Source organism: Neolamprologus multifasciatus, chromosome 10 (genome assembly GCF_963576455.1).
Source record: "Neolamprologus multifasciatus chromosome 10, fNeoMul1.2, whole genome shotgun sequence".
NCBI classification, from domain to species: Eukaryota; Metazoa; Chordata; class Actinopteri; order Cichliformes; family Cichlidae; genus Neolamprologus; species Neolamprologus multifasciatus.
The window spans coordinates 3,264,928-3,289,947 of record NC_140448.1 but is presented as its reverse complement, the minus strand read 5'-3'; the positions used below and the strand labels follow the sequence as shown (position 1 = coordinate 3,289,947).

The following is a 25,020-nucleotide window of genomic DNA, read 5'->3' as shown; positions in this document are numbered from 1 at the left end:
AAAATTACACAAAAACAATATGTCACTGTCCAAAAACTTGCAGACCTATCTGCAGCTCAGTATTTCAAGCATCTTAAATCTTTCACATCCATAAGCCAAGGTGACGTTTACTGTACACTAGTCAGTTTTAACCACCAAAAGTTTATTGTTGAAGTTGGAGTTCTGTTTGGGGGCGATCGTGACTCAAGAGTTGGGAGTTCGTCTTGTAATCGGAAGGTTGCTGGTTCGAGCTTGGACAGTCTCGGTCGTTGTGTCCTTGGGCAAGACACTTCACCCGTTGCCTACTGGTGGTGGTCAGAGGGCCCGGTGGCGCCAGTGTCCGGCAGCCTCGCCTCTGTCAGTGCGCTGTGGCTACAATGTAGCTGCCATCACCAGTGTGTGAATGGTGTGAATGGGTGGGTGACTGGTTGTGTAAAGCGCTTTGGGGTCCTTAGGGACCAGTAAAGCGATATACAAATACAGGCCATTTACCATTTACAACACAGAGACATTACCACACTTCCCAGACCACATTGTGTCCATACCTGGTTTCAAAAGTACTAGTCTTCATTTCTTAATTATAACGTTCACAAAGTCTTATAATAAAATTTCATGCATAAGGATTCACAGGCAAACCTGAATTTCAGAAATTTACAAGTGAAGCTCCAAAAAATGACAAAAACACAAAACAATAAATAAATAAAAAGATGCCACTGACCTGCACTGACTGTGACCGCCCCGATGAACTGCTCTTTCCATGAGCGCGTACCAATCACCACGGCCAGATTTGTATCCTTGAGCAGTTTGTCCACAGTGTTCTGTTGCAACAAATTAAATATGTTGGTAATCAAGCAGAAACAAGCATTGCTTACATGGATGCATACACAACAGATGGGTTCACATTACACAGTTTCAAGACTTCAAGACGTCTCAAATGTCTTTTCATTTTAACTTGTTTTGTTATTTAACACACACCCGGACACCAAAAAGAATAAATACTATTTAAATGATCTATTCATTGCTCTTATTGAGAATAAGAACACATGAACAACACTTATTGGCCACTTAATTAGGTATACCTGTTCAACTGCTCTTTAACGTAAATATCTAATCAGCCAATCACACGGCAGCAGCTTAAAGCGTTTAGGCATGTACGCAGGTTCAACACAACTTGCTGAAGTTCAAACAGAGCATCAGAATGTGGAAGAAAAGTGATTTAAGTGACTTTGAATGTGGTGTGGTTGTTTGAGAAACTGCTGATCTACTGGGATTTTCCTTCACACTAGAGTTTAAGGAGAAGGGTCAGAGAAAGACTGGTCAATGAGTGCCAGTTCTCTGGGTGAAACTGCCCTGGTGAAGTCAGAGCAGAACAGCTAGACTGTTTCAAGTGGATAGGAAAGCAGCAGCAACTCACATTGTTGCCCGGTCTAATCAGTCTAATTAGTTCTGTTGCCACATTTGGATGGTCAGAATCTGGCAGGGTGGGCCCATCCTACCCCGTATTAACAGTTTAGTTCCCTGCTGCTGCGGAGCCTGGGACGGTCTGCTTGCCTCCACCCCGGGGGGAAGGGTAACATCTCTTGGGTCTGGGTGCTGTTTCCCCCTCTGGGGGCGAGGGTACCTGGGAGTATGTATGGGGAGTGTGATTGTGTGTACATGTCCATTTATGTCTATCCCTACGTTGGGTGAGTGCTGAGTGTTTGTATATGTGTGCATGAGGGTGGGAATGCATGTTTGTGTCTGTGTCTATATGTCAGGTCGGGTCTTAGACTCCACCTCTCTGGGAACTCCCAGGCCCTCCAAAGTGTGGAGGCCTATCTCCCCTCACCACACTCCCTGCCGGTGACTGATGCCCTCAGGGGTCGGTGCATTGTTGGTTCTTGGTGTCCGGGGCTGGGCGCTCAGGTATGTACCAGCTCACTCCCGGTGGCTACTTGGCGGGGCCTGGCGCCTGTTGCTCGGTCAGGCCTCTTCTGGGGCGCGGGGGGCCCTCGGGCCTCCGGCCTCTGTGCCTGCGGCTCGGTTCACTCTGGCACAGCTGGCTGCCGGCAGAGCCGGTGCAGCCCCCTCTAGCTTCTGCCCGGTGGCTACTGGGTGACCCCTCGTCTGGGGATCCTCAGCCACCATGAAGGTGGCACGGATGCCCCTTCGGTGGTCCTCCTTGGGCTCTCACACTCTGGGGCCTCTGGATGTCTGGGGCCTGGATCTCCTCCATGCCTGCTTCATGCCCTGGGGGCGGGGCTATGGCTCTCTACATCCTCTTGCAGACCATTACATGGGGAAACCATTTGAATACAAGCGCGCTGATCCACACAGGTGTGCACACGGGTGTTCACTGTTCATAGACTTAAATCACACCTTTCTTGGCTGCTACTTCAAAGCACATTGTGCGCTGTCGGTCCTGCGTGCTGCACAACAACATTCAATATTTAGTATTTACTGCTGTTTACACTTAGCTAGATTAATGCGATGGTGTTGTGTTTAGTATGTTGCTTTGTTGTTGTTTTTTGCTTGTTTTCTATTTTTTTTCTCTCAACAGGTGATCCAGGAGATATTTTTTCCCTTTCTCACTGTCCCTCTCCCCTTCTGTTTTTCTTTTCCTTCCTCTTTCTTTCTCCCTTTCCTATCCCTCACTCATGTCTGTCCCGTCTGTAACAACTGAAAATAAAATAAAATAAATAATAAAAACAAAGGTCGAACAAATGGACCAATACAGCAATGCCATGATGATCCATTTGGCAAAATAAATCCATTGGGTATCCTTGTTGGTCTTCAGACAACAATTCTGACGGCTAAAGAACCAAATGGGACAGACAAAAAAACCCCCCCAAAAAACAGTTTAGTTCTGCACACTTTCATCCCTTTATAATCCCAAGTGTTAGGATAGTGTGCCTTGTCACACAGCTCTAATCATCTCAAACTTGATTGTTAAACATAACAATGAGTTCAATGTACTCAAATGATGTCCACAGTCAGCAGAGTACCTTTCAAGAGATTTGAAACTGAGAAATCTGCAGCAACTGAGTCATGCGGTCATGTTAACATGGACCAAACTGAGTAATGCGTCCAGCATCGTGCTAAATCTCTGCCATGAAGAATAAATGTATTTTTGAAGGCAAAAGGGGTTTGAACCTGGTATTATGCAGGTATACCTAATATAGTGGCTGATGGGTATAAACACAGTACCAAATGAGATGGACTTAGTCAAGCAGTGCTTACACAATACACAATGTACACACACATTCCTTCTATGTATGGGAAATAAAGGTACATGGAATGAAATAAAATAGATAGTTTGGAAGCAGAAGAGTATCAAACCGCGCGCGAGTAGAAACTGTACCTGGTCTAGTACTCCATTGGGACTCTGACGCACAACAAGGCAGCAGGAGGTTAGTGAAGAAAACCACATACTTGTACAATCTTACACATTTATTTTTCAAAGTTTTTAAAGGACTTTGTCCAAATTTGCAAGTAAAGTTCTGGTTTAATTTGTCAATCCTCAGGCTGCATGTGTTTAACATAACTTCATGTCAGTAACTGCCACTTTACTTGCAGTGTAACACTTGTATGAGCATCATAATATAGAAACAAACACCCCCCACTCACTCCACACACACCTTAAACTCACAGGACTCCTCTATGATGACCTCAAGCCTGCTGTGCTCTCCAAGAATGGGTTTTCCCATCTCAGAGATCCTCCTGGCCTGTTCCTCCTCAGGGGTGGGATTCCCTATGAGAGAGCAGACAGGAGATCACTATTCAAGCATTAATGACATCTTACACACGTGCTCTTAACCTCAGTTGAGGCTAAGGTGAAGAAAAATAGCACACTAGCACATGCTTTCAAAGTATGGCGTATTTCAAAGGTGTGTGAGCAGCATTTCAAAAGAATCTATAACTTGGCTAAGAAAGAGCAGCTCTTTAGAGAGACTCTACCTTAGACCTGACCCCACTCAAAACATGTGGGCAGCAGAGCTTTTTGAGCATGGTAAAGGTCCTAGAAAGGGGACTGTCTGTGAACTTCTTTTCATGAAAAACAGTCCATCGTGCTAAAGGACCCATACACAATGGAAAGAATATCTGTTATTAATCTCTGTCTCTCTTCCACAGCATGTCTTTATCCTGTCTTCCTTGGACTGGTAATGGACTGGTTCTTATATAGCGCTTTTCTACTCTTTCTGAGCACTCAAAGCGCTGTACACAACTTGTACATTCACCCATTCACACCCATTCGCACAAGCACATCTTTCTAAGTGCTTTCTAAGTAACATTCACACACACATTCATACTCCGATGGATGCATCGGAGAGCAATTTGGGGTTAGTATCTTGCCCAAGGATATTTGGCATGCAGACTGGGGAAGCCAGGGATCGAACCACCAACCTTCCGATCAGTAGATGACCTGCTCTACCACCTGAGCTACAGCCACCCACGTTGTTTGTATTAACTCTCTTCCTACACTAAAATCTATTTATATTTTTAGTCACACGTAAAAACTTTTTTACATCTATGTAGCTTTTTACTGTTATTTCAAGGTGTCTATTTGATGAATACGACGTTGCTACTGTGCTGTTGTTGTGGACATGTTCACTGAAACATGAAACGCTGAGGTATGACTTCAAGCTTTAGCTTCTGAGATCTGAGAAAATAGTGGGTGATAAAACCGGAGCAGTCAGGTGGGTTAGAAACAAACCTCTAGGTGAATATTTAAGAAAAACACTGAAAATCCTTCTCTCACCCCAACCGGTCACAGCAGATGGCCCCGCCCCTCCCTGAGCCTGGTTCTGCCGGAGGTTTCTTCCTGTTAAAAGGGAGTTTTTCTTTCCCACTGTCGCCAAAGTGCTGCTCATAGGGGGTCATATGATTGTTGGGTTTTTCTCTGTGTCTATGAAGCGCCTTGAGGCGACTTTTGTTGTGATTTGGCGCTATATAAATAAAATTGAATTGAATTGAAAAGGAAAAACGAAAGCCGTTTTTTGACTGGAAAGAAATCAAATTTACACGAAAGATTCCTGATAATTAATGAACCAGCCTAGCTAACCACCAGCTATCACCAACAAACAGGACAATGTAACATGTTATATAGTAGCTTCTGCATTTTTAACCAACCAACTGGTTGTAAATTTTGCCATCAGAGTGGGAAGTGCACAGTACAGTGCATCAATTACATTATATTGCCAAAGGTATTCACTCACCCATCCAAATTATTATATTGAGGTGTTTCAATCGCCTCGGCATGCAGACTGCTTCTACAAACACACTCAGGAGCTCAGTGTATTCTACTGTGGTATCGCAATGAGATTTCACCTGTCTAACAAGTCCAGTTATATCCACAGGCATCTGTTAGTGGTATTATAACAAAGTGAAAGCAATTGGGAACGACAGAAACTTGGACACTTAGATCGCTGAGGTGCATAGTGCAACTCTCTGCAGATTCAATCGCTACAGACCTCCAAACTTCATGTGGCCTTCATATTAGCTCAACAACAGTGTGTAGAGAGCTTCATGGACCGAGCAGCCGCATTAGAGCCGTGCATCACCCAGAGCAATGCAAAGCGTCAGACGCAGTGGTGTAAAGCACACCGCCACCGGACTCTGGAGCAGTGGAGACATGTTCTCTGGAGAGACAAATCATGCTTCTCTATCTAACAAGTCTGGGTTTGGTGGTTGCCAGGAGAACGTTACTTGTCTGATGCTTTGTGCTAACTGTACAGTTTGGTGGAGGGGTGATTATGGTGTGGGGTTGTTTTTCAGGAGCTAGGCTTGGCCCCCATAGTTCCAATAAAAGGAGCTCTTAATGCTTGTGGTGGCAGATTTCTTTTGTATTAATCATATGTTTTAATCATATCACATTAGTAATGGTAATATCGCTTTCTCACTTTAGTATAGCAAGATCAGTCCTGTCACCAGTTGTATGCATGCGTGTAGAATGTTATCACAAGTTTTATTACGCCTTCACAGTGGATCCAATGTAGACGGACATCCTGCTCAAGGGAGGTGACGGCCAAACAGAAAACAAGGTCATAATTCTCTCTGTGAGGGAGAAGTTTTAAGGATGGGGCTGAAGGTAAAGCTCCGCCCCCCCACCCGTGAGATGGGCCAACATGTAAGAGTTGTGGAATGTGACATATCCATACTGCAATATGTTATTAAACCACTTCAAAATGCTCACTGCGGGTGTTTGCAGGTTATTTAAAATTCCCACAACATGCTTCAGCATAACAAGGCATTCTGGACAATTCCATGCTCCCAGCTTTGTGGGAATAGTTTAGAGATGACCTCTCCCTGTTCCAACATGACTGCACACCAGTGCACAAAGCAAGGTCCATAAAGACGTGGATGAAGTGTTTGGTGTGGAAGACCTTGCACAGAGTCCTGACCTCTACCTGAGGTCAACTGCCTATCAGTGTCTGACCTCACAAATATGCTTCTGGAAGAATCGTCAAAAATTCCCATAAACCCATCAACACACTCCTAAACCTTGTGGAAAGCATTCCCAACAGAGTTGAAGCTTTTCCTGGCCCAAAGATGGTTTCTGCTTGCTTGAATGAAATGTGCTCACCTGGGTTGCACATAAGCTAGCCAGGTTTTCCAGTCTTTTTACTTGTACTTCCCGAGTGTTTGGCCCTCTTCACAAGGACATTTAGTGTTTCATCCTCTGGCCCTGCCACTATTTTTTTAAATAAATAAATAAATAAATGAATAAATAAATTTTTATTTATATAGCACCTTTCAAGACAGAATCACAAAGTGCTGCACATAAGATTACATTTACTTTTTTATTTTTTAATAAAAACACAAACCCGTGGAATAAATATTAATGTATTCATATACGTTTTACAGACGTCTTCATGCCCATTGAGACAAACTCACAAACTGACAGTAAGGTATTAAAGTGAGTGTAAAAAGAAGAAAGAGCTTGGGCGTTCACTGAGCTCAAAACAAGAAATGCAAATTTCTGCTGATAGTGTAAAACGACCACTTCACACTGTCACAGGATTTGGAATTTCAAAATAATAGCCAGCTATTTTAAAATGCTGCACAGATCACATGCAAAACCACACCCAAACAATCTTACCCTGGTTTAGCAGCAGTGCTGTGAACAAAGACAGATAATGACTGAGTACAAGCAATATTTTCATGCCGTGATAAAACAGCCTTACACTAAAATGAAAGTGTTCAATTCCCTTCTGAACTTCCACAAAAATTATTTTATACACGACTACTTCTTTCCCCTCCACTGGCATGCACATATCCAATTTCTGCATCTTTTTGACACAATGAGGTTACCGAACAAATAATTACACCAGTAACTCATAATTAGCTGTAGCGTCTGTGCAGTGAAACAGAGACAGTAGTGAACGCCTGCGTGTTCGGTTACTTGCAGCATTCAGCTGCGCGTGTTGTTGTTACTGTTCTGATACTTGATCTTGCACATTGATGCGATCTAATGCTTTCTATTAGTGTAGATGAGAAAGGACAAACAGACTACAACTGTTATCTTATACTAACTTTTTTAAGTGACAGAGTCACGAGAAGTCACTTTAACATTAAAAATGAAATCTGAAATAATTACACACTCACAAGAGAGTCCTCGCTTTAGCCATTTGGGGTCGTCAAGCACAATGAAGAAGTTTTCCTGCTTTTCATACTCCTCCACGTTTATAATGCACACTCGCAATGTCTGACTGAAGACACAAGCACACACACAGACAAACACACGCACACACACACACACACACACACACACACACACACACACACACACACACACACTTATTTCTATACAGAACAGTTCTGTGATTTTACACAGGAAGAAAAACTCAGAAATACAACACAGTCTCTGCTTCTTAAGCATCTGCACCTATATATATGTAACATGCATAGGTAATGTCCAATGAACTGAATTTACCACTTGACACTAGGGCTGCCACGATTAGTCAACTAGTCACGATTACGTCGACTATTAAAATTGTCGACGACTGATTTAATAGTCGACGCGTCGTTTGAAGCTTTGTAAGATCACAAAAGACGCAGGAATAAGTAGTAGGATTTAAGAGTGTAATAACGGACTGAAACAGAAGATGGCAGCACTGCATGTACAAGGAAGCCAGCTGCCGTTAAACCCCGAAGAAGAAGAAGAAGTAGCTCTGTCCCAGAATTCATAGCGCGGCGCAGCTCAGTTTCCAACAATGGCGGCAGCTAGTTAGTTTTAATATTACTCTTATTATTCTTTCTGGGTCACAAAATAAACGTTTAACATATTTTCAGGCGAGAATGTAGCTGTGTAAACCTCAAATATCTGCTCAGTTTATCAAGACACCACATATTTTCAAAAGCGCTCCGACGTTTTCGGAGACGTCTGTTACCCACTAGCTCGATAGCTAGCCGGGGGCTAGGCTAACTAGAGCCGTGAGAACACCGGACTCCCGGCAAATCGTTTTCAAACCCACCGCTGTCTTTCGCTACTCAGGTTAAACATGATATAGAAGTCACTTAGATAACTTATAAATGTTATTGTTTGGCTTTTTTTAGTATTTTATTTGTTCCTGAGTAAATCGGTTTGGCTGAGATTAAAGTTATAGTTTTTACACAGCTGAATAAACATCAAGCAGACAGCTGATTATCAGAAGTGTGAGATGCTCGAGAATTTACTCCGGTGTCCTGTTATATTTTAGATAGCAAGGAGTTTATTAAAGTTCACCGAAACAATCTGCAAATTTCATTAAAATTTAATAAACTATCATCTTGTCTTTATTTTTAGTTAGCACATACCTTAAACACTTAAAGCTGTAAGCTAATGATAGTTATATAAGAGCAGATGCTGCTGGTGCAATAAGCTGTACGTTGTACGTCTAATGGATGATGATCTGATTAGTCGACTAATCGCAAAAATAATCGGTGACTAGTCGACTATCAAAATAATCGTTTGTGGCAGCCCTACTTGACACACCTGAGCTCAATAGTGAATGAATAGGGACATAGCAAAGACTGTGAATACTTTCATAAAATTGCAAAAATTTCAAGCAGACCTTTTTTTATTTGTCACTTTGTGTGACTTAAAGTGAAAAAATAAATACAGGCTTGAGTTTTAGCACCGCAGCCAAAGTAGAGATGTCAGGAATGACAGCTTATAGCTTGATTAACAGTGTGCCCCTATCTCCCAGTCATTGCCTCTATGTTACTATACCTTACCTGGTCTGTTCATTAGTGAATTCCAGCTCCCCTCTGGTCTCCTCGTAGTCCACTCCTGCCTTGGCGCTGCCATCTTCCGTGTGGTACGGCACAGCAACTGTGCCCCTGGACCCCGAGTTCCTCAACACAGTCACCGTCAGGATGCCTGTGCTCTCACTCACCCGCAGCACGTGCTGCTCAAAGGTGAAGATGCCAGCGTGATCGTCGTCCAAGATGGTGACCGTAGCGACCAGCGGCTCCACTAGTCTCCCTTTGGGTGGAGTCCCCGTCCCTTCATTTCCACCCTCCTCTAACCTCAGGTTCTGAAGGCGCACAAAGAAATGCTCATCCTCTTCAAAGATGTCATCATCCAGGATCCTCACCTGGAGAGAGCAAAGTATTTTAAAGTTACATTCCTTCCAGATGCACGTGGTTGTTAACCATTTTATTGAACATCGCTACAATTAAATTCTCAGAATGACAGATTCTTTGATCCCACTGATGACAGACACCACAACTAATCTAGATTCCTGGTCACCTCTCCAGGACAATTTTTGTGTTTGACACTTGACCGTGACGATAAACGTTAAACACTGACACTAACATTAGCTTTTTTTCCTTTCTTACCTTGATTTCTTTGTGGGTCTCCCCTGGTTTGAACACCAGGGTTCCCTCAGTAAATTCATAGTCTGCTCCAGCATTGGCAGAACCATTTTCTGTACAGTAGTCCACATAGAATGTATTCTGACCAGTTCCCCCATCGAGGATCACCCCCAGGGTCAGAAAGCCACAGTTCTCCATGCACTGATACTGGGAGCTTTCAAAACAAATGTGCGAGCACGTGGCCTTATCAGTCTCGTGGCCTGAACGTCGCGCGTGCTCAGCAGCGTGTTTCTTTAATATGTTACCAGCACCGATCATCATGCGAGTCGCCTGGACACGGTAGAAGGCACGGCTCTTCTTCTGGTGAACCAGGGCGGAGTAGTTGGCCATCTCGATCAGCTGGTCCAAATCTTTGTCTGGGTGTTTCTCCTTAAGATCTTTCAAGATGCGGACAACCTGTCAAAGCAGGAGAACTAGTAGTCAGACTAGGTCTTGTGTTTACACAGATATGTGTGTTGCTTAATGTTATGTAAAAACACCCTTTAAAAACTATTTGCTCAACAGTGTCTAACAAGAAGAGATTTTATTGTAACTATGCAGACAGAGTTTGCAGTGGGGATGTGAAGAGGGATGCTCACACCAGAACGAAAATAAATATCTTAGTTTGCGATGACAAAACATGTCGTTGTTTCTTTGACGACCTGTCTGCTCTTCTGCAATTCCCTTATTGAGACTCCAACTGAGATAAAATCTTATTTGCTTCAGGAAACGTGACAATGAACTCCCACTATTTAATATTACATGTACTTTGTATTTATTTGCTATGGACCCATGCGTATCTTTAATAAAGTGAAACTAAACTAAAAACTAATGTCTACTGTGACCATTAACCCTTTAAGACCTACCATAGAATCAAGTCCGCCAGAGCTTATATTATATTTTTACATGCTGTAGTGCCATTTTTGGGAGCATTTCAAGTTGATATACATCAATACAACCATTACAGCCTAAATTTCAATAATATGTCTGCATTAAGTGCATAGTAATTACATAAATTGCAGAAAAGTGCAATAAACTACAAAAAAATTGAAAATCGTTTTTGTTTTTTTAACATATATTTCTAGTTAGAGAAATTTAAGAGGCTTATCCCTCAAAACTGTAAATACAAAAAAGTTGCACAAAATAGTTTCCCACCACAGGAAATTTATTTTGAGTGTCTTCATAGTTTTATTTTTGAAATACACCAATTTTTATATACTGCAGGAAAAACGAAAATAAATATTATAATGCAAATTTGCAAAAAAGCAGCATATGCATCAAAATAAACTATTTCCAGCAGTGCAATATGAGTCCTAAGCATCCCAGAAACGACACAGAAAGGCATAAAGTCAAAGATAACTTTTAAAAACACCAGTATAGGCTCATGAGGCTATATGGTAAAAAAAAAAAACTACATTTCCGCGAAAATGACGTCACTTCCGGTTACGGGCAGGTCATGGCGGACATGCAAAAGTTCGCGCTGACGTCTATTCCAACGTAGGAAGTGTTATGAACAGCTGATCGGATCGGCAAAGCGTGTTTCTGGAATATTATGTTTTTGTTGCTGCAAGCGCTTTTTATGCAGTTTTTGCAAAGCTATATGTGGAAGGAAACTGTGACCGAGGACAAGCTGATGGCATAAGATGTAAGTACAACTCCTCCGGTTTCATATGCAAAAAAAATTATTGCGCTAGCTTATGTGGTTGCAGAGCTACCGGGATTTAAAAATAGTTACGCAAAACAGAGCGTGCCCGCTCTGACCGGTTTTAAAGGGTTAAATATGACTGTTTATAAACTCACTGAGCTCTAAACAAAAATGAACTGATTGGAAATGTGTGCAGTAGCAGTAAGAACTTTACATGCATTCATCATGAGCATGAACATGAAAATACATGCATACACGCCCACTAATATTTGGTTACATTTTAGTGGGCTTGCCATCAACGAGCTGTTAGCATAGCTTTGGCCACACTTCTTGGAAGAATTTGTAGCGTTCACTTAAATTAGTTGGTTTCTCGGCACAGATCTGGCTTTGGAGCAATTTTCAACATGGTTAAGGGGAGGAGCTTTGGTACTCAAAGATAACCAGTTTAAACAATGCACATAACTGCAGATTATTTAGATGTGGGACCACTTTGCCACGATCTAGAAGAAGACCCAAACTGTCACGGTCAGATGAGAGGAACTTGTTTAGAATATTATGAACTGGAAGACCAGTGTGACAAATTTGACATCACCACAGACTGAGAGGGTGCAGACCAAGAAAGAAGTCCATGCTCCTTCACTAAAATGTGCAGCTGCCCACATGGACAAGCCAAATGCTTTCTGGGTAAAAATTTATGGTCAGATGAATCAAAGATCGAGATATTTGGTCACAATGACAAGACATATGTTGGGAAGAGTAAAGGTAAGGCTTTCTGAAGATCGTATTGTTGTGGCAGCATCACATTCAGTTCATGCAGCAAAGCATGCAGTGGATGGAATAATGAAGACTGAGGACTACCTCCAAATTCTTCAGCTACACAGTTGAAAGCTGGTCTCAGTTGGGTGTTTGAATAGAATAAAGATTCCAAGCACACATCAAAACTGGTTTTGTAATGGGTAAAGTAAGCAAAGGTAACATCAGGTTACTGGAACGGCCTCCCCAAAATTCCGGCCTCAATCCTAATCAAAATTTGTTGACTTTGCTTGAAACTGGTCAAATATCCAGTCAGAATTACGGCAGTTGCTTGCTGATGGATACCAAAAGTACCTGGTTGAGGTGGAACTTGTTGAGGAACATTTAACCATTAGTGTGGATACAAGCAAAGTTTTGACCCTGAGTGGATTAAAGTAAAACAAAATCAAACTTCTGCAACCCAATGCTTGTTTTTCAGTCATTCGAGATGTATGCTGTATAATTATTCCAGTCTGGATAAAGAACAGGTCAAAGAAATCACTAGAAAAATAAACTTATCATGACATTCATGTCATTGACGAGATTTTTGGTCATAGCTGTATATCAGAGGGGCAGATCAGGCTAAGTGGTTAGAAGACAAAGTTAGAGGCAAGGTCGAGATGGTTTGGACAGGTGCCGAAGAGGCAAAGAAGGATATATTGGACAAAGGATTTTGAAGATGTAGCCTGCAGGCAGGAGGAAAAAAGGAAGACCACAGAGGAGATTCATGGATGTAGTGAAGGGGGGCATGCTGAGGGTTGTTCTAATTGTTGTTCTAAACTTCTAATTAGCTAAAACAAAACAGATGTTAAACCTGAAATGAATGGAGAAAAAAACGCTCTTTTAAAGCCTTCAGTCTGAGTGGCTCAATAACACGTTTGCCTGAGTCTTACCTCATCTTTGTCCTGGTCTAGTTCATTGCCTGTCTGCACAGAGACCGTAACAGTGGAGGAGTTTCCAGGGCATGCGCTGCTGTCTGACAGCTTTCCGTCCACGATCACGTCAACGCCTTTGGGAGCGAGGTCCCCTTCCATTTCCACCACGATGCCGTGCCTCTTGTCAGCACGGTAACGCTTGTGCATGTATTTGTAGAAGAGCAGGCGGCGGTCAGCGATCCAAGCCAAGATCACACACACCGGAAAATACAGCAGCGTCACTATGGCCTCCCACACCTGATTATGCAGGCAACATGAAAAATAATCAGTTACTCATTTGATATATTCAAAATGGAATAAAAGGTATGTGTATACCTTTTAGCTAATCAGATGTTTGGGTGAGATTTAGAAACACAACATCTGCGGCAATTTTTAAAACTTAAATCTAAAAATACAGACTGTGGGTGTGCAAAGGGTTACCAAGTGAGGATTTACCAAACCTCGTAATATTTTGAATGTCATGTAAGATTCAGTATTTAAGATCCCCGCATCTGTTTGAAGATTCCTGCCACTTACATTTTCCACCTTTCTTCTCCACAGCAGAATTCAGGTGTTGATTTAAATATTTGTTTTCTTGCTAATCTGTCGTCCATACACGAACACTGCAAAGTGCAACAGTGAGCCACCACTTCTGTGTCTGCAGCTCAGTCATGTGATGCTTTGCTTTGCCCTTCTGCCGTGCAGAGATGTCGTTTTTATGAGTATTATTGATCTTTCAGGTCTTCCACAGTTTCCTCTTACTGACATTTCAGGTTCTTTCAAACTAATTGATGCCTACGAAGCACATGGGCATAGGGAAGCTATAAAAAGATATTTTCAGATCTGCTGCTTAGAGCATAAGATTGTTAGGATTGCCACATTTGGTAGAATTGGTATGATTATTACTTTCTGATGAAAGAAAGTAAATTTAGCAGAAAGTAAATTTGAACAAACATTTGAAAACAAATGGCACTAATGTCATACAAATAAAAGTAACAATGCATTAATATTTAAAGCTGCGGGGTGTGAATTCTCACCACTAGATGTCAGCAGACTGCAGATTGAAGTCAACTGAATCCTGTTTTCTTACCTCTCCTTACCTCGCCTCTGGAGGAGGCTGTAAAACTGTGTGAAAAGAGTCCAGTGTGAGCGTATGAGTCAATGACGCTTACTTCTGCCCGACGACAGTGATACTGCAGTGAGTTGTTGAAGATATCCTCAACTTTTCTGTCCATAAGTACTGCTGTTTTTGCCACTGCTAGCTGCTTTTAGCCAGTGTTAGTGAAAGTTTCTTTGAAGTGGATCTACCGCTGCTGACTTGGACACTTAGGGAATTCTCTTGTATTATATGAGAATGTAACCAACCCGTGTGCTTTTTCTAATAATCTAGTCTATCATTAGCTGGGGTAAATCTGGCTTATAACCAGCTGTTATTGTTGTTTAGCTGGACCGTTGTCAGCTGTATGGAGTCAGAAGCGTCGCATGTCTAATCTGCTGACAAAAGGTAACTGTGATAATATCCGGAATAAATGTGTTGGAGTCTTGAATTCATTTCAGGAGATTCCACTCGCATTTATGTTTTTTCATAAAGGGGACCCCTTCTTAGATGAAAAAATATAGGTATGATCCTGTCCGCAAGTGGCGGCACAAACTACAAGTTTGCCTCCACAGAATGCAAACCCCTACGAGTCCTCTTCTCCTCCGCCTATGGCAGTGGTGTCCAAACCCAGGCCTCGAGGGCCGGTGTCCTGCAGGTTTTAGATGTGTCCTTGATCCAACACTGATTTAAATGGCTGAATTACCTCCTCAACATGTCTTGAAGTTCTCCAGAGGCCTGGTAATGAACTAATCATTTGATTCAGGTGTGTTGACCCAGGGTAGGCTCTATAACCTGCAGGACACCGGCCCTCGAGGCCTGGAGTTGGCCAAGCCTGGCCTATGGTGTACGGGTAGTCTCTAGCCATATTCATCTGGTCCTGCGTATTCCACGTGAAGGGCCAACATGGCATTTTCAATTTGTTGAAAGAAATAATAATACACTAGTCATTGTATATTTATGAGTACAACACATTTTTTAAAGAAAATAATCTCATAAAACCACAAACTTTAAAGAAATATTAATTTTTAAAGTGTATTAACCCTTTAAGAGCTACCATAGAACCAAGTCCGCCAGAGCTTATATTATATTTTTACATGCTGTGGAGCCATTTTGGGAGCATTTCAAGTTGCTATACATCAATACAACCATTATAGCCCAGATTTTAATAATATGTCTGCATTAAGTACATAGTAATTACATAAATTGCAAAAAAGTGCAATAAACTACAAAAAAATTGAAAATCGTTTTTGTTTTTTAACATATATTTCTAGTTAGAGAAATTTAAGAGGCTTATCCCTCAAAACTGTAAATACAAAAAAGTTGCACAAAATAGTTTCCCACCACAGGAAATTTATTTTGAGTGCCTTCATAGTTTTATTTTTGAAATACACCAATTTTTATACACTGCAGGAAAAACGAAAATAAATATTATAGTGCAAATTTGCAAAAAAGCAGCATATGCATCAAAATAAACTATTTTCAGCAGTGCAATATGAGTCCTAAGCATCCCAGAAACGACAGAGAAAGTCATAAAGTCAAAGATAACTTTTAAAAACACCAGTATAGGCTCATGAGGCCCTGATGGTAAAAAAAACCTACATTTCCGCGAAAATGACATCACTTCCGGTTTCGGGCAGGTCATGGTGGACATGTGATAGTTCACGCTGACGTCTATTCCAACGTAGGAAGTGTTATGAACAGCTGATCGGATCGGCAAAGCGTGTTTCTGGAATATTATGTTTTTGTTGCTGCAAGTGCTTTTTATGCAGTTTTTGCAAAGCTATATGTGGAAGGAAACTGTGACCGAGGACAAGCTGATGGCATAAGATGTAAGTACAACTCCTCCGGTTTCATATGCAAAAAAAATTATTGCGCTAGCTCACGTGGTTGCAGAGCTACTGGGATTTAAAAATAGTTACGCAAAACAGAGCGTGCCGCTCCAACAGGTTTTAAAGGGTTAATGCAGAGGCTGCGTTTCCAAAAATCAACAATAGCACTGTGGCCAGAAGTACATATGTTTTTCAGTTAAAACGTATGCAACCATCAGAACATACCTCTACAATCCCAGGTGAGATGACAGCCAGTATGAGGTAGAGCCAAATGTAGGCAAAGATGCTCCAGAAAGCCGTTATGAAAAACACTCGGAGGTGTTTGATCTTACGAGACTCTCCGTCAGGGACCACCCACACACACAGACCAATTATCACAAACATATTGAAGGCAGCGCTGCCCACTATGGTGCCCGGGCCGAGCTCCCCAGCATGGAAGTTGTGCCCACACACCTGTTAAAGTGAGAAAAAAAGAGTCAATCAAAGCTCATTTGTTAAGCTAACTAGAACCGAATAAGAGCCACGTAACAACTAGAATTCAAAACAGACTCCGAGTGCACATACAGCTCTGGCATTTGTTGTATATGTTACGCATATGTTGCTGCAAATGTAACGAGTTGTGCACCTCAATAACAGAAAGCAGGATCTCAGGTGCGGAGGAGCCCAGTGCCATGAGCGTGAGGTTGGATACAGTCTCATTCCAGATCCGTACCGTTGCGACTGTGGTTTCACCGTTGGGTTTGGTGACGGTCACCACTTTCTCCTGCAGTCACAGAAGTTTGGGAAAATACCCAAAATGCTTAATTTCAGTTAAGACATATTTGAAATGCACAAACACATCAGGTTGGAAATCTTGTTTACAGTCTGGTACAAAAAACAGCTCATTTGACTGCTGACAGTTTTACTCTTCATAATAACTGCACTGAGGACTGCTTCTCTAATTTCAAAATGCTGCTACATTGTGTAAAATGTAAACTCTAATCACAGGTTTTGAGTCTACTACGGTCCATTTTAAACAAGCTTTGCCACAGACAAGAATCCAGTACTGATTTTTGGCCCCATCCCTTGTGTACATGTATCAATCTTTTTATGATATTAGGTACTATAGATGATGGATATTCAAAGCCTTCACAATTTTATGTTGAACAATATTCTATTTTTTAACAGATTGGCAAACCTTTATTTAAACTCTGCTTCTCTAAAATACTTTTTCTACACCCAATCATGTTACTGACATGTTGCTTGGTCATCTAATAAGTTTAAAACGTTTCTACTGGTTTTGCATGAAACAGTAAAATGTCATGCAAAATTTAATATATAAAAATATAACAACAAGAGTTCAACTTTTCCTATGTTTACTGTATTCTGCTGTGAACAAAATATGAATTTATAGGACTTGCAAAATCAAGCATTCTGCTTTTACATTTACATGGTGATCCAACATTTTTGGAAGAGGGTGGTAATTTAATTTGTGTAAGGCATAAATTTAGGGGTCTGGCTGCTTTGATTGACAGGTATGCCACCACTTATTTAATAGAATTATCTGTAAAATAATTATCTAGTTGTAGACCAGCCAAGAGATTTGTGCTTTGGTTTTGGTGACTGAAATTTAAACTATGTATAATAATAATAATGTGTATGTCCCCATAGGGAAATTGCTCCTCTGCATTTAACCCATTCACCCAGTGAAGCAGTGGGCAGCTACCAATGCAGCGCCCGGGGAGCTGTGTGTAGGGACAGTACCTTGCTCAGGGGTACCTCAGGGTAGCCGTTCAGTGGAGTTGAACCCCCGACCTTCCGATCAGGGGGCCACCACGCTACCTACTGAGCTATCCCTGCCCCTAGCCTGTTATTTAGCACTGATGAGCATGTCTACAGCTTGCTACCCAGGATTAGTACCTTTAGCGTCCATTTTTAGCTCCCAAAAAAACAAACAAACTACTCATCGGCAGTTAAGACTGTGATTCAAAAGTGGAATCCAGCAGCAATGGGTGAGGTGACAGTGGCTTTGTCCATCTTATACTTACAGTCGATGCTTCAAACACAGTGGGCCTGATACTAGAACTACTTTTGTTTTGGCAACGAGTTAATGTGATAAAATTATTTTTTTAAATTGAAAATTTATAGTAAATATTTTAAAACTGTTTCTCTTTATTACCTAATTCTCATATCTGTTAATTCATCTAGGGCGACATATACTGGCACTTTACTTTGATATTTAAAAAGAAATCCAAGCTCAAAGTGGAAACAAAATTTGCCTTTTCCTGATGTAATGGTAGAGAGGGTAAAAAGGAGCCAAAACACTAGTCAACTACGAGCAAACACAAAACCCTGATAGTAAAAAATTAAATGGTTGCATTTTTTAATTCCCAATTTTAAGTTCAATAATACCTGCGAGGTAATGACTTCTATAGATGCCATGAAGCGGTCTGCAATGATGGACACACCCAGGAACATGTACATGAGACAGAGGAAATAGATGATTGCCCTCCCTGCCTGCTCCCCCAGTGGAGGGTTGAGTGGTAGCCACACCGGCAGCAGGATGCCGGGTTTACAAACCACAGTGTCAGAACACGTCCGTTTTCCAGAGCCTGAGGTGTTACCAGAGGATTGCGGCAGCTCAGGGCCAGATCCTCGCTCCACAACCTGGGGCTTGAAGGAGGTCCCGGCGTGGCACAGGAGGAGGAACGAGAGGAAGAGGAGGCTGGAAAGGTAAACCGGAGGGGGTCCCATGGTATCCCTGAGTCCGGAAGGGCCTGGGGGTGGGGTTCACTGGGGGAACCGCTGGGTCAAAAGAAACTCCTAGTGAAGCAGAGGAGCACATATTTGTTTGAGAAAGAGAAAATCTTTATCGTATACGATAGTTTACATATCTCACCATGTCTTAAATGGTACATGATAGGCTGGTTCTTATACCCTGCCTTTCTATTCTGCTCGAGCACTCGAAGCGCTTTATATGACAACAAGCCTCGTACACCCACTAACACACCTTCATACAGACATGCCTAAGTGCTTTCACACACACACACACACAATACATTCATCAGGAGCAAGTCCTCGAGTGTCCTGGTCTGGATGCACTATCCAACAATGTGAACATCAGCATTTAAAGCAATTCTAATGTAAACTATAACAGCAATGCCATGCGAATAAGTGCATTGTAAATATGCTCTACATCAGATTACCATAAAAACAACATATAAACATGGATGCGGCTGTAAGAACAGTTCTGCAGTCTTCACACAAAATTCTAGACACGCTGCTTCATTTCTGGTATTATTATGATCTTTGTGAGCAGTTTAAATATTAGACGTGTTTTAGTATCAACTGTCAAAGCTCCTCCCCTTCCCGCATGTTTAACCTATGCAATATCCAGCAGATGACGATATGATGACATGAACATCATTCATACTGCTTCAGCGATGTCTTAAAGCACACTCTGTCAGAATGCAGGCTCCCCCATTTCATTTAGTTTTTTTAAGCATAGCAGCAATCACAAAGTTATAAGCAGTTAATTGTAAACTGATCTGACTGAATCAGTGTAACAACATATCAAAATGACCTCTAGCACCAGTCACTGAGACCTGGTGGCAAGACTAACTAAGGACTAGTTTAGAGTTCAGTCAGTGTTCAGCACAGCATCAGCATCTCTGTGTGAATACTACATCACAGTCATTTTAAGGCAAATTTCCAACAGGACATATACGACCTTTTCACTTATAACCATACTAGAATAGATTTGGGCAATATTTGCTATTCTCCATAAAATACTGAAGTATTCTGTAAAAGGTATAGATGTCAGAATAATGGCGGAGAGGCTCTTTGAATATAGACGTTTACTACATGGATAAAAATTGAAGATATGTGTGTGTATCCAACTCTTTTTCTAAGATTATCCATCTGAATCCAGCACTTTATAGCAGGTCATATGGTCGATGTTGACCTACTAGCAACAGTTTCCTTGCTATCCTCTAAATAATTTGTAATTGATCGGTAATGAAACTGGCTAGTTTTCAGCACTGATGTTTTGTCCAACATTGAGATTGAGAATTGGACTTTCATAACATTAGTTTAAAGCATATCCATATTTTAGTTAACATCTAGTTAGAATTAGGGACGTGTAATGTGGTTCAGACACCAAAAGTGGGGAGGATTTGTATTCAGGTAACCCTGGTCATGAGATTAAGGAGCCACCAGTTGTCTGGGTTCACAGCAATGATCCATTCATTTATTAGTAGAAATGACAGAACAGTATATCGTGAAACATAAAACCAACAGAACAGCAGTCAGAGATGTTAGTCTTCACCATCAGCCTAGATAAGGACATTTTAATTGAACACATCCAGACTCCTGATGATTCCTGCCATCCTGAAACAGCACTTTAGTGAATTCACCAACTCCCCCATGCTGACTTCCAAAACATCAAACCACAACAATACTAGGCACTGATGGAACATTGGATTTGGCTAAACAATGCTTATCATTGCTGATAAGCACTTAAGGAGGGAGTGCTGTTAACCCTTACTGAGTTGCCTCATTGCCGTAATCATGTTCACCTAAAGTCTTGATCCACAACCTCACCAAATTCCTCTCAGACTTGAGTTTTTACTTCAGCCACTGCCTGAGCCACACTCCACTTGGCCTAATGGTTCCCATCAGCTGCTTCGGGGAGTCCCACAAACTCATTAAGACTCCACTCCTCTCTTCACCTTAGTGCCCGAGAGATAATACCACAGTTCTAATGAACTTGCTTTTAACAGGAAGAAATCTCTGGCAAGAATCCACCAAAGAAAGGAGTCCCGTAAAGCTGTGTCCTCTGCAGCGTCATGCAAAGAAGAGTTAACATGTCATCCCCAAGCTGAAGGTGAAGGGAAGAAACCCTTTAGTCCACCAAGGAAAACCCCAACATACAACTTCAGAGTGGACCAGAGTCCAGCTCCTTTTCAGGAAACAAGGTCAAGAACCTGAGTTCTGTGTTGAGGTCAAGTCCAACTATTTCTAGCTCTCCACTTAATCCACTAGGTAATGCTTAAACTGCATTCACATTTACGATAAACTGAATTTTTGACAACAACATATACCGGGCTTGTTTGTTTTCCAATAATCCCACCAATTAGATCAGCAGTCCCCAACCTTTTTTGCGCCACGGACCGGTTTATGCCCGACGATGTTTTCATGGACCGGCCTTTAAGGTGTTGCGGATAAATACAACAAAATAAAACTAGTACCGGTACCGAAAAAAAGAAGATTTATTCATAACACACGTGAAAAGACCCAGGAAAACTGAGTAAACGATAAAAACGATAACAAAATAACGCTGAAAACCGATAAAAACCCTGAAAACTTTACATTTCACACCTGAGCCTCAACTCTCGCAGCCCGGCACCAAACGACTCACGGACTGGTACCGGTCCGAGGCCCGGGGGTTGGGGACCGCTGAATTAGACGTGCTCTTCACTTACCTTCCATGTATTTCTATGCAGCCAGTAATGACAGACTGCTGGATTTCAGTAACTTCACTGATTTAAACCAGAAAGAGGAACACAGGCAAAAATGTCACTAACTGTGGATGTTAGGATGTGCTACCTTCACTTATTGATTAATCAGTGAGTCATGATGTTGCAGTCAAGTATTCTAGAGCAGCAGTCCCCAACCTTTTTTGCAACACGGACCAGTTTAATGTCAGACAATATTTTCATGGACCGGCCTTTAAGGTGTCGCGGATAAATACAACAAAACAAAATGATACGACCGAGACGAAAACTGTGGTATTTTGTAAGTATAATAATAAACGCAAATTCACTGTGTAATTGTGTAACTTTATTAGCAGCGTACTCCTGAAATGCGCCAACAACATTGAGAGTAACATCCTCCTCTCTGCCCCTTAATGCTCTCTGGTCACTATGGTAACGCGTAAACATTTATTTCAAAATAAGACGCACAACTACAACACGTGAAAAGACCCAGGGAAACAGTTAATGATAAAACCCCTGAAAACCATGAACTTCACACCCGAGCCTCAACTCTCGCGGCCCGGTACCAAACGACTCACGGACCGCAGGGCTCGCAAAATCGCTAGCCCGACGTCCCGGAGCTAGCGATATCTCCAGTTGGGCGACCAAACTCTATCTCAGCCCCACCCGTCATGTTATCATATAGCCCGACAGGCGGGGCTGAGATAGAGTTTGGTCGCCCGACCGGAGATATCGCTAGCTCCGGGACGTAGCGGTCCATGGCCCGGGGATTGGAGATTGCTGTTCTAGAGTTCTCAAGTTGAAAACATGTATTTTGTCCATTTCCAACACGTGTTTTTGATTGAAAGGAAGATTAACAATATCAAGCACCACACAGACAAAGTGTAACAGGGAGATTTAGTGTAAGCAGTGAGTCTGAGGGTGTCATAGCAGGGTGGGAGAAAGATTTCAGCCTTTTTTCAGTGCTCCTCTTGAGCCCAACGCCTCCACTGCTCTTGCACAGGTGACACTGCACTATTGTGCACTGTGACTTGAAACAGATACTGGGGTGCTGCATCTTTGATGCAGCCGGAGCTCTGCCAGCTCATTATGCAGTTGTGATTCAAAAACACAGCCCTGAGGGCCTGCAGCATCGCATTTCACTTTCCAAGGCCTGCTACGGTTACCTCGACCTCAGACAGAGGGCTACCTTACGCCAGTGGTTGTTGTGGGGGAAACAAGCTCACCAAAAATAACCTCCCCAATAATCATATTTGGACAATAGAACAAAGAACAAAACTGTTTGGCGCAAGTTTGAGCATGACGACAATAACACTAAAAACACTCATATTTATTTTACTGTCACATAAAAATTATTTTTAAAAAAAATCTGAATGCCAGCCCCTTTAAGAAGTCCACTAAATGTAAAAGTGAGAACCAAAGACTTCATATTTTATATGACCTTTTTAACATTGACATGCTTAAAACATAAACTCAGATTTGTTCAGAATAGTAAACGGTGAATTTTGATGATTGGTAGCATGCAACAAAGCCTCAGTGGATAATGAGTGCTAGCTAATCAAGAAGCTGGTGCATTATTGATCAATGCATTCACCTAAATATAGAAGGATATCTCTTCCTTTCAATCACCTACTCTTTAAGGATCATTCATATGAAGAGCCGGGTGGATTTATGAGTCAGACATTAAGTGCGTGCTTCATAGTCTTTCCACTTCAGAGACTGTTTAAATAGGCAGATAAATTGGCAGACTACTGCTCCTCCCTTCGAGCTGTGCAGCTCCGCAGTGGCACTGATTCAGGTCAACTCTCTGATTTTTCTGGAGGACTGATGTTCACTGGGAACTTTATTGTCTTTTAAGGATTATAAAAAAAAACAAGGATAGTGAACAACTATCCAGTGCAAAAAAATGTGGCACTCTCTTCTTACAAGCCTCTCTAATGCCTGGAGTACAGGGGTCCCAGGGTGTTGACAACTCTGTGGTCTCTCTGTCCTCTTCACGCACAGGAACAGTGAGCTGGATGACAGCTCCTCTCCCCTTACGGCCTCCGACACGGCCACTATCTGTCAGCACCACCGATAAGTGATTGCCTGGGGTTATCTTACACTGATAGGAGAGCCAGCAGAAAAAAGAGTTAGCACCTTTAACAGTTTAATATTTCCCACCTGTATCCTGGCCGTGGGGTATTGTCAGATAAAGGGATGCTCTTTCTGACATGTGGAGCAGTCGGGCATACAGGTGAGTTAAAGATGAATAATTAAAGCATCAATAATACGAAAAAAAAATGCAATCGGACTTACAGGAGTAATTTCAGAGGTGTCCAAAGTCTTCCCGACCACTGGCTATTCTGTGTTAGCGCCAACAACCAAGTGGATGACATGGCTTTCTGCTGTGACTCTAAACCAGTCAGACTCAGAGACAATGAGGCAGATGGGCGTGTTACTTATTCACCAATGGATTATCTATTACAGTCAAGTTAAGTACTCTGATTACAGTGATCACAGAAATAACACATACATATCAAATACTAAGCACTCTTATCTAAACTAAAAAGAAAACCAAAGACACTTCCTGTCTTGGTCCCGTTTGACATATTCTCCAAAACAGAGACCTGAAACGCACACACAGACCTTCTAATCAGCGATCCATCACTGCAGGAAGAAACTGTGTTGCCCCAACAGCTCAAGCATTAACCTATATGCAGATTGACACAGATCAATTTTCCAGGATGTAAGCTCTATGCACAGGTAAACCAATAACACACCGTGTATCAGTTTCACAGCCAGCCAATCATGGCCTGCGATTGCACACAGAGCACAAGCTTACACTCGTCTGTAAAGCATTTCCTCTGCATTCTAACAACATCTACAGTGAATCACAGACGCACTCACCTGCCGTTCAAGAAAATATCATAATAACTCTCAATGTTAATAGGCAAAATTTACCTGAAATTATTATTATTATTATTATTATTATTATTATTAATTATTTGTAAAATGGTAAATGGCCTGTATTTGTATAGCGCTTTACTAGTCCCTAAGGACCCCAAAGCGCTTTACACATCCAGTCATCCACACACTGGTGATGGCAAGCTACATTGTAGCCACAGCCACTCTGGGGCGCACTGACAGAGGCGAGGCTGCCGGACACTGGTGCCACCGGGCCCTCTGACCACCACCAGTAGTAGGCAACGGGTGAAGTGTCTTGCCCAAGGACACAACGACCGAGACTGTCCAAACCGGGGCTCGAACCTGCAACCTTCAGATTACAAGGCGAACTCCCAAATCTTGAACCACGATCGCCCCGTATTCACACTATTTAAGTGTGAAATGTATTTTGGTTTTCTGTGGTTACAAATGATTTTTGAACATACTTAATATCTGATTCCCATCTGATTTTTCAAAGCAAACAGTGACACCACCGGAGTTTTAATATTTTTAAAGTTTATCTGGGATAAACTGGGATAAGTATAGG

The 25,020-nt window shown here is 41.9% G+C and overlaps 1 protein-coding gene across 2 annotated transcripts in view; it reads right to left on the bottom strand.

Moving 5' to 3' along the window:
• The window catches only part of slc8a2a (solute carrier family 8 member 2a), a 41,836-nt gene that overhangs the window by 6,267 nt on the left and 10,549 nt on the right, over nucleotides 1-25,020 (bottom strand). Inside the window, exons 2-11 of one of the 2 annotated variants that reach the window (XM_085174227.1) lie at nucleotides 18,466-18,876; nucleotides 16,700-16,837; nucleotides 16,300-16,527; nucleotides 13,126-13,404; nucleotides 9,781-10,212; nucleotides 9,175-9,536; nucleotides 7,564-7,667; nucleotides 3,597-3,709; nucleotides 3,320-3,343; nucleotides 698-797 (exon numbers count right to left, since the gene is read on the bottom strand). In XM_085174227.1, the coding sequence (XP_085030353.1) occupies nucleotides 698-797; nucleotides 3,320-3,343; nucleotides 3,597-3,709; nucleotides 7,564-7,667; nucleotides 9,175-9,536; nucleotides 9,781-10,212; nucleotides 13,126-13,404; nucleotides 16,300-16,527; nucleotides 16,700-16,837; nucleotides 18,466-18,807 (2,122 nt within the window). In that variant the 5' untranslated portion in view covers nucleotides 18,808-18,876. The remainder of the gene's footprint in view (nucleotides 1-697; nucleotides 798-3,319; nucleotides 3,344-3,596; nucleotides 3,710-7,563; nucleotides 7,668-9,174; nucleotides 9,537-9,780; nucleotides 10,213-13,125; nucleotides 13,405-16,299; nucleotides 16,528-16,699; nucleotides 16,838-18,465; nucleotides 18,877-25,020) is intronic. The other variant, XM_085174228.1, reaches the window with a different exon arrangement.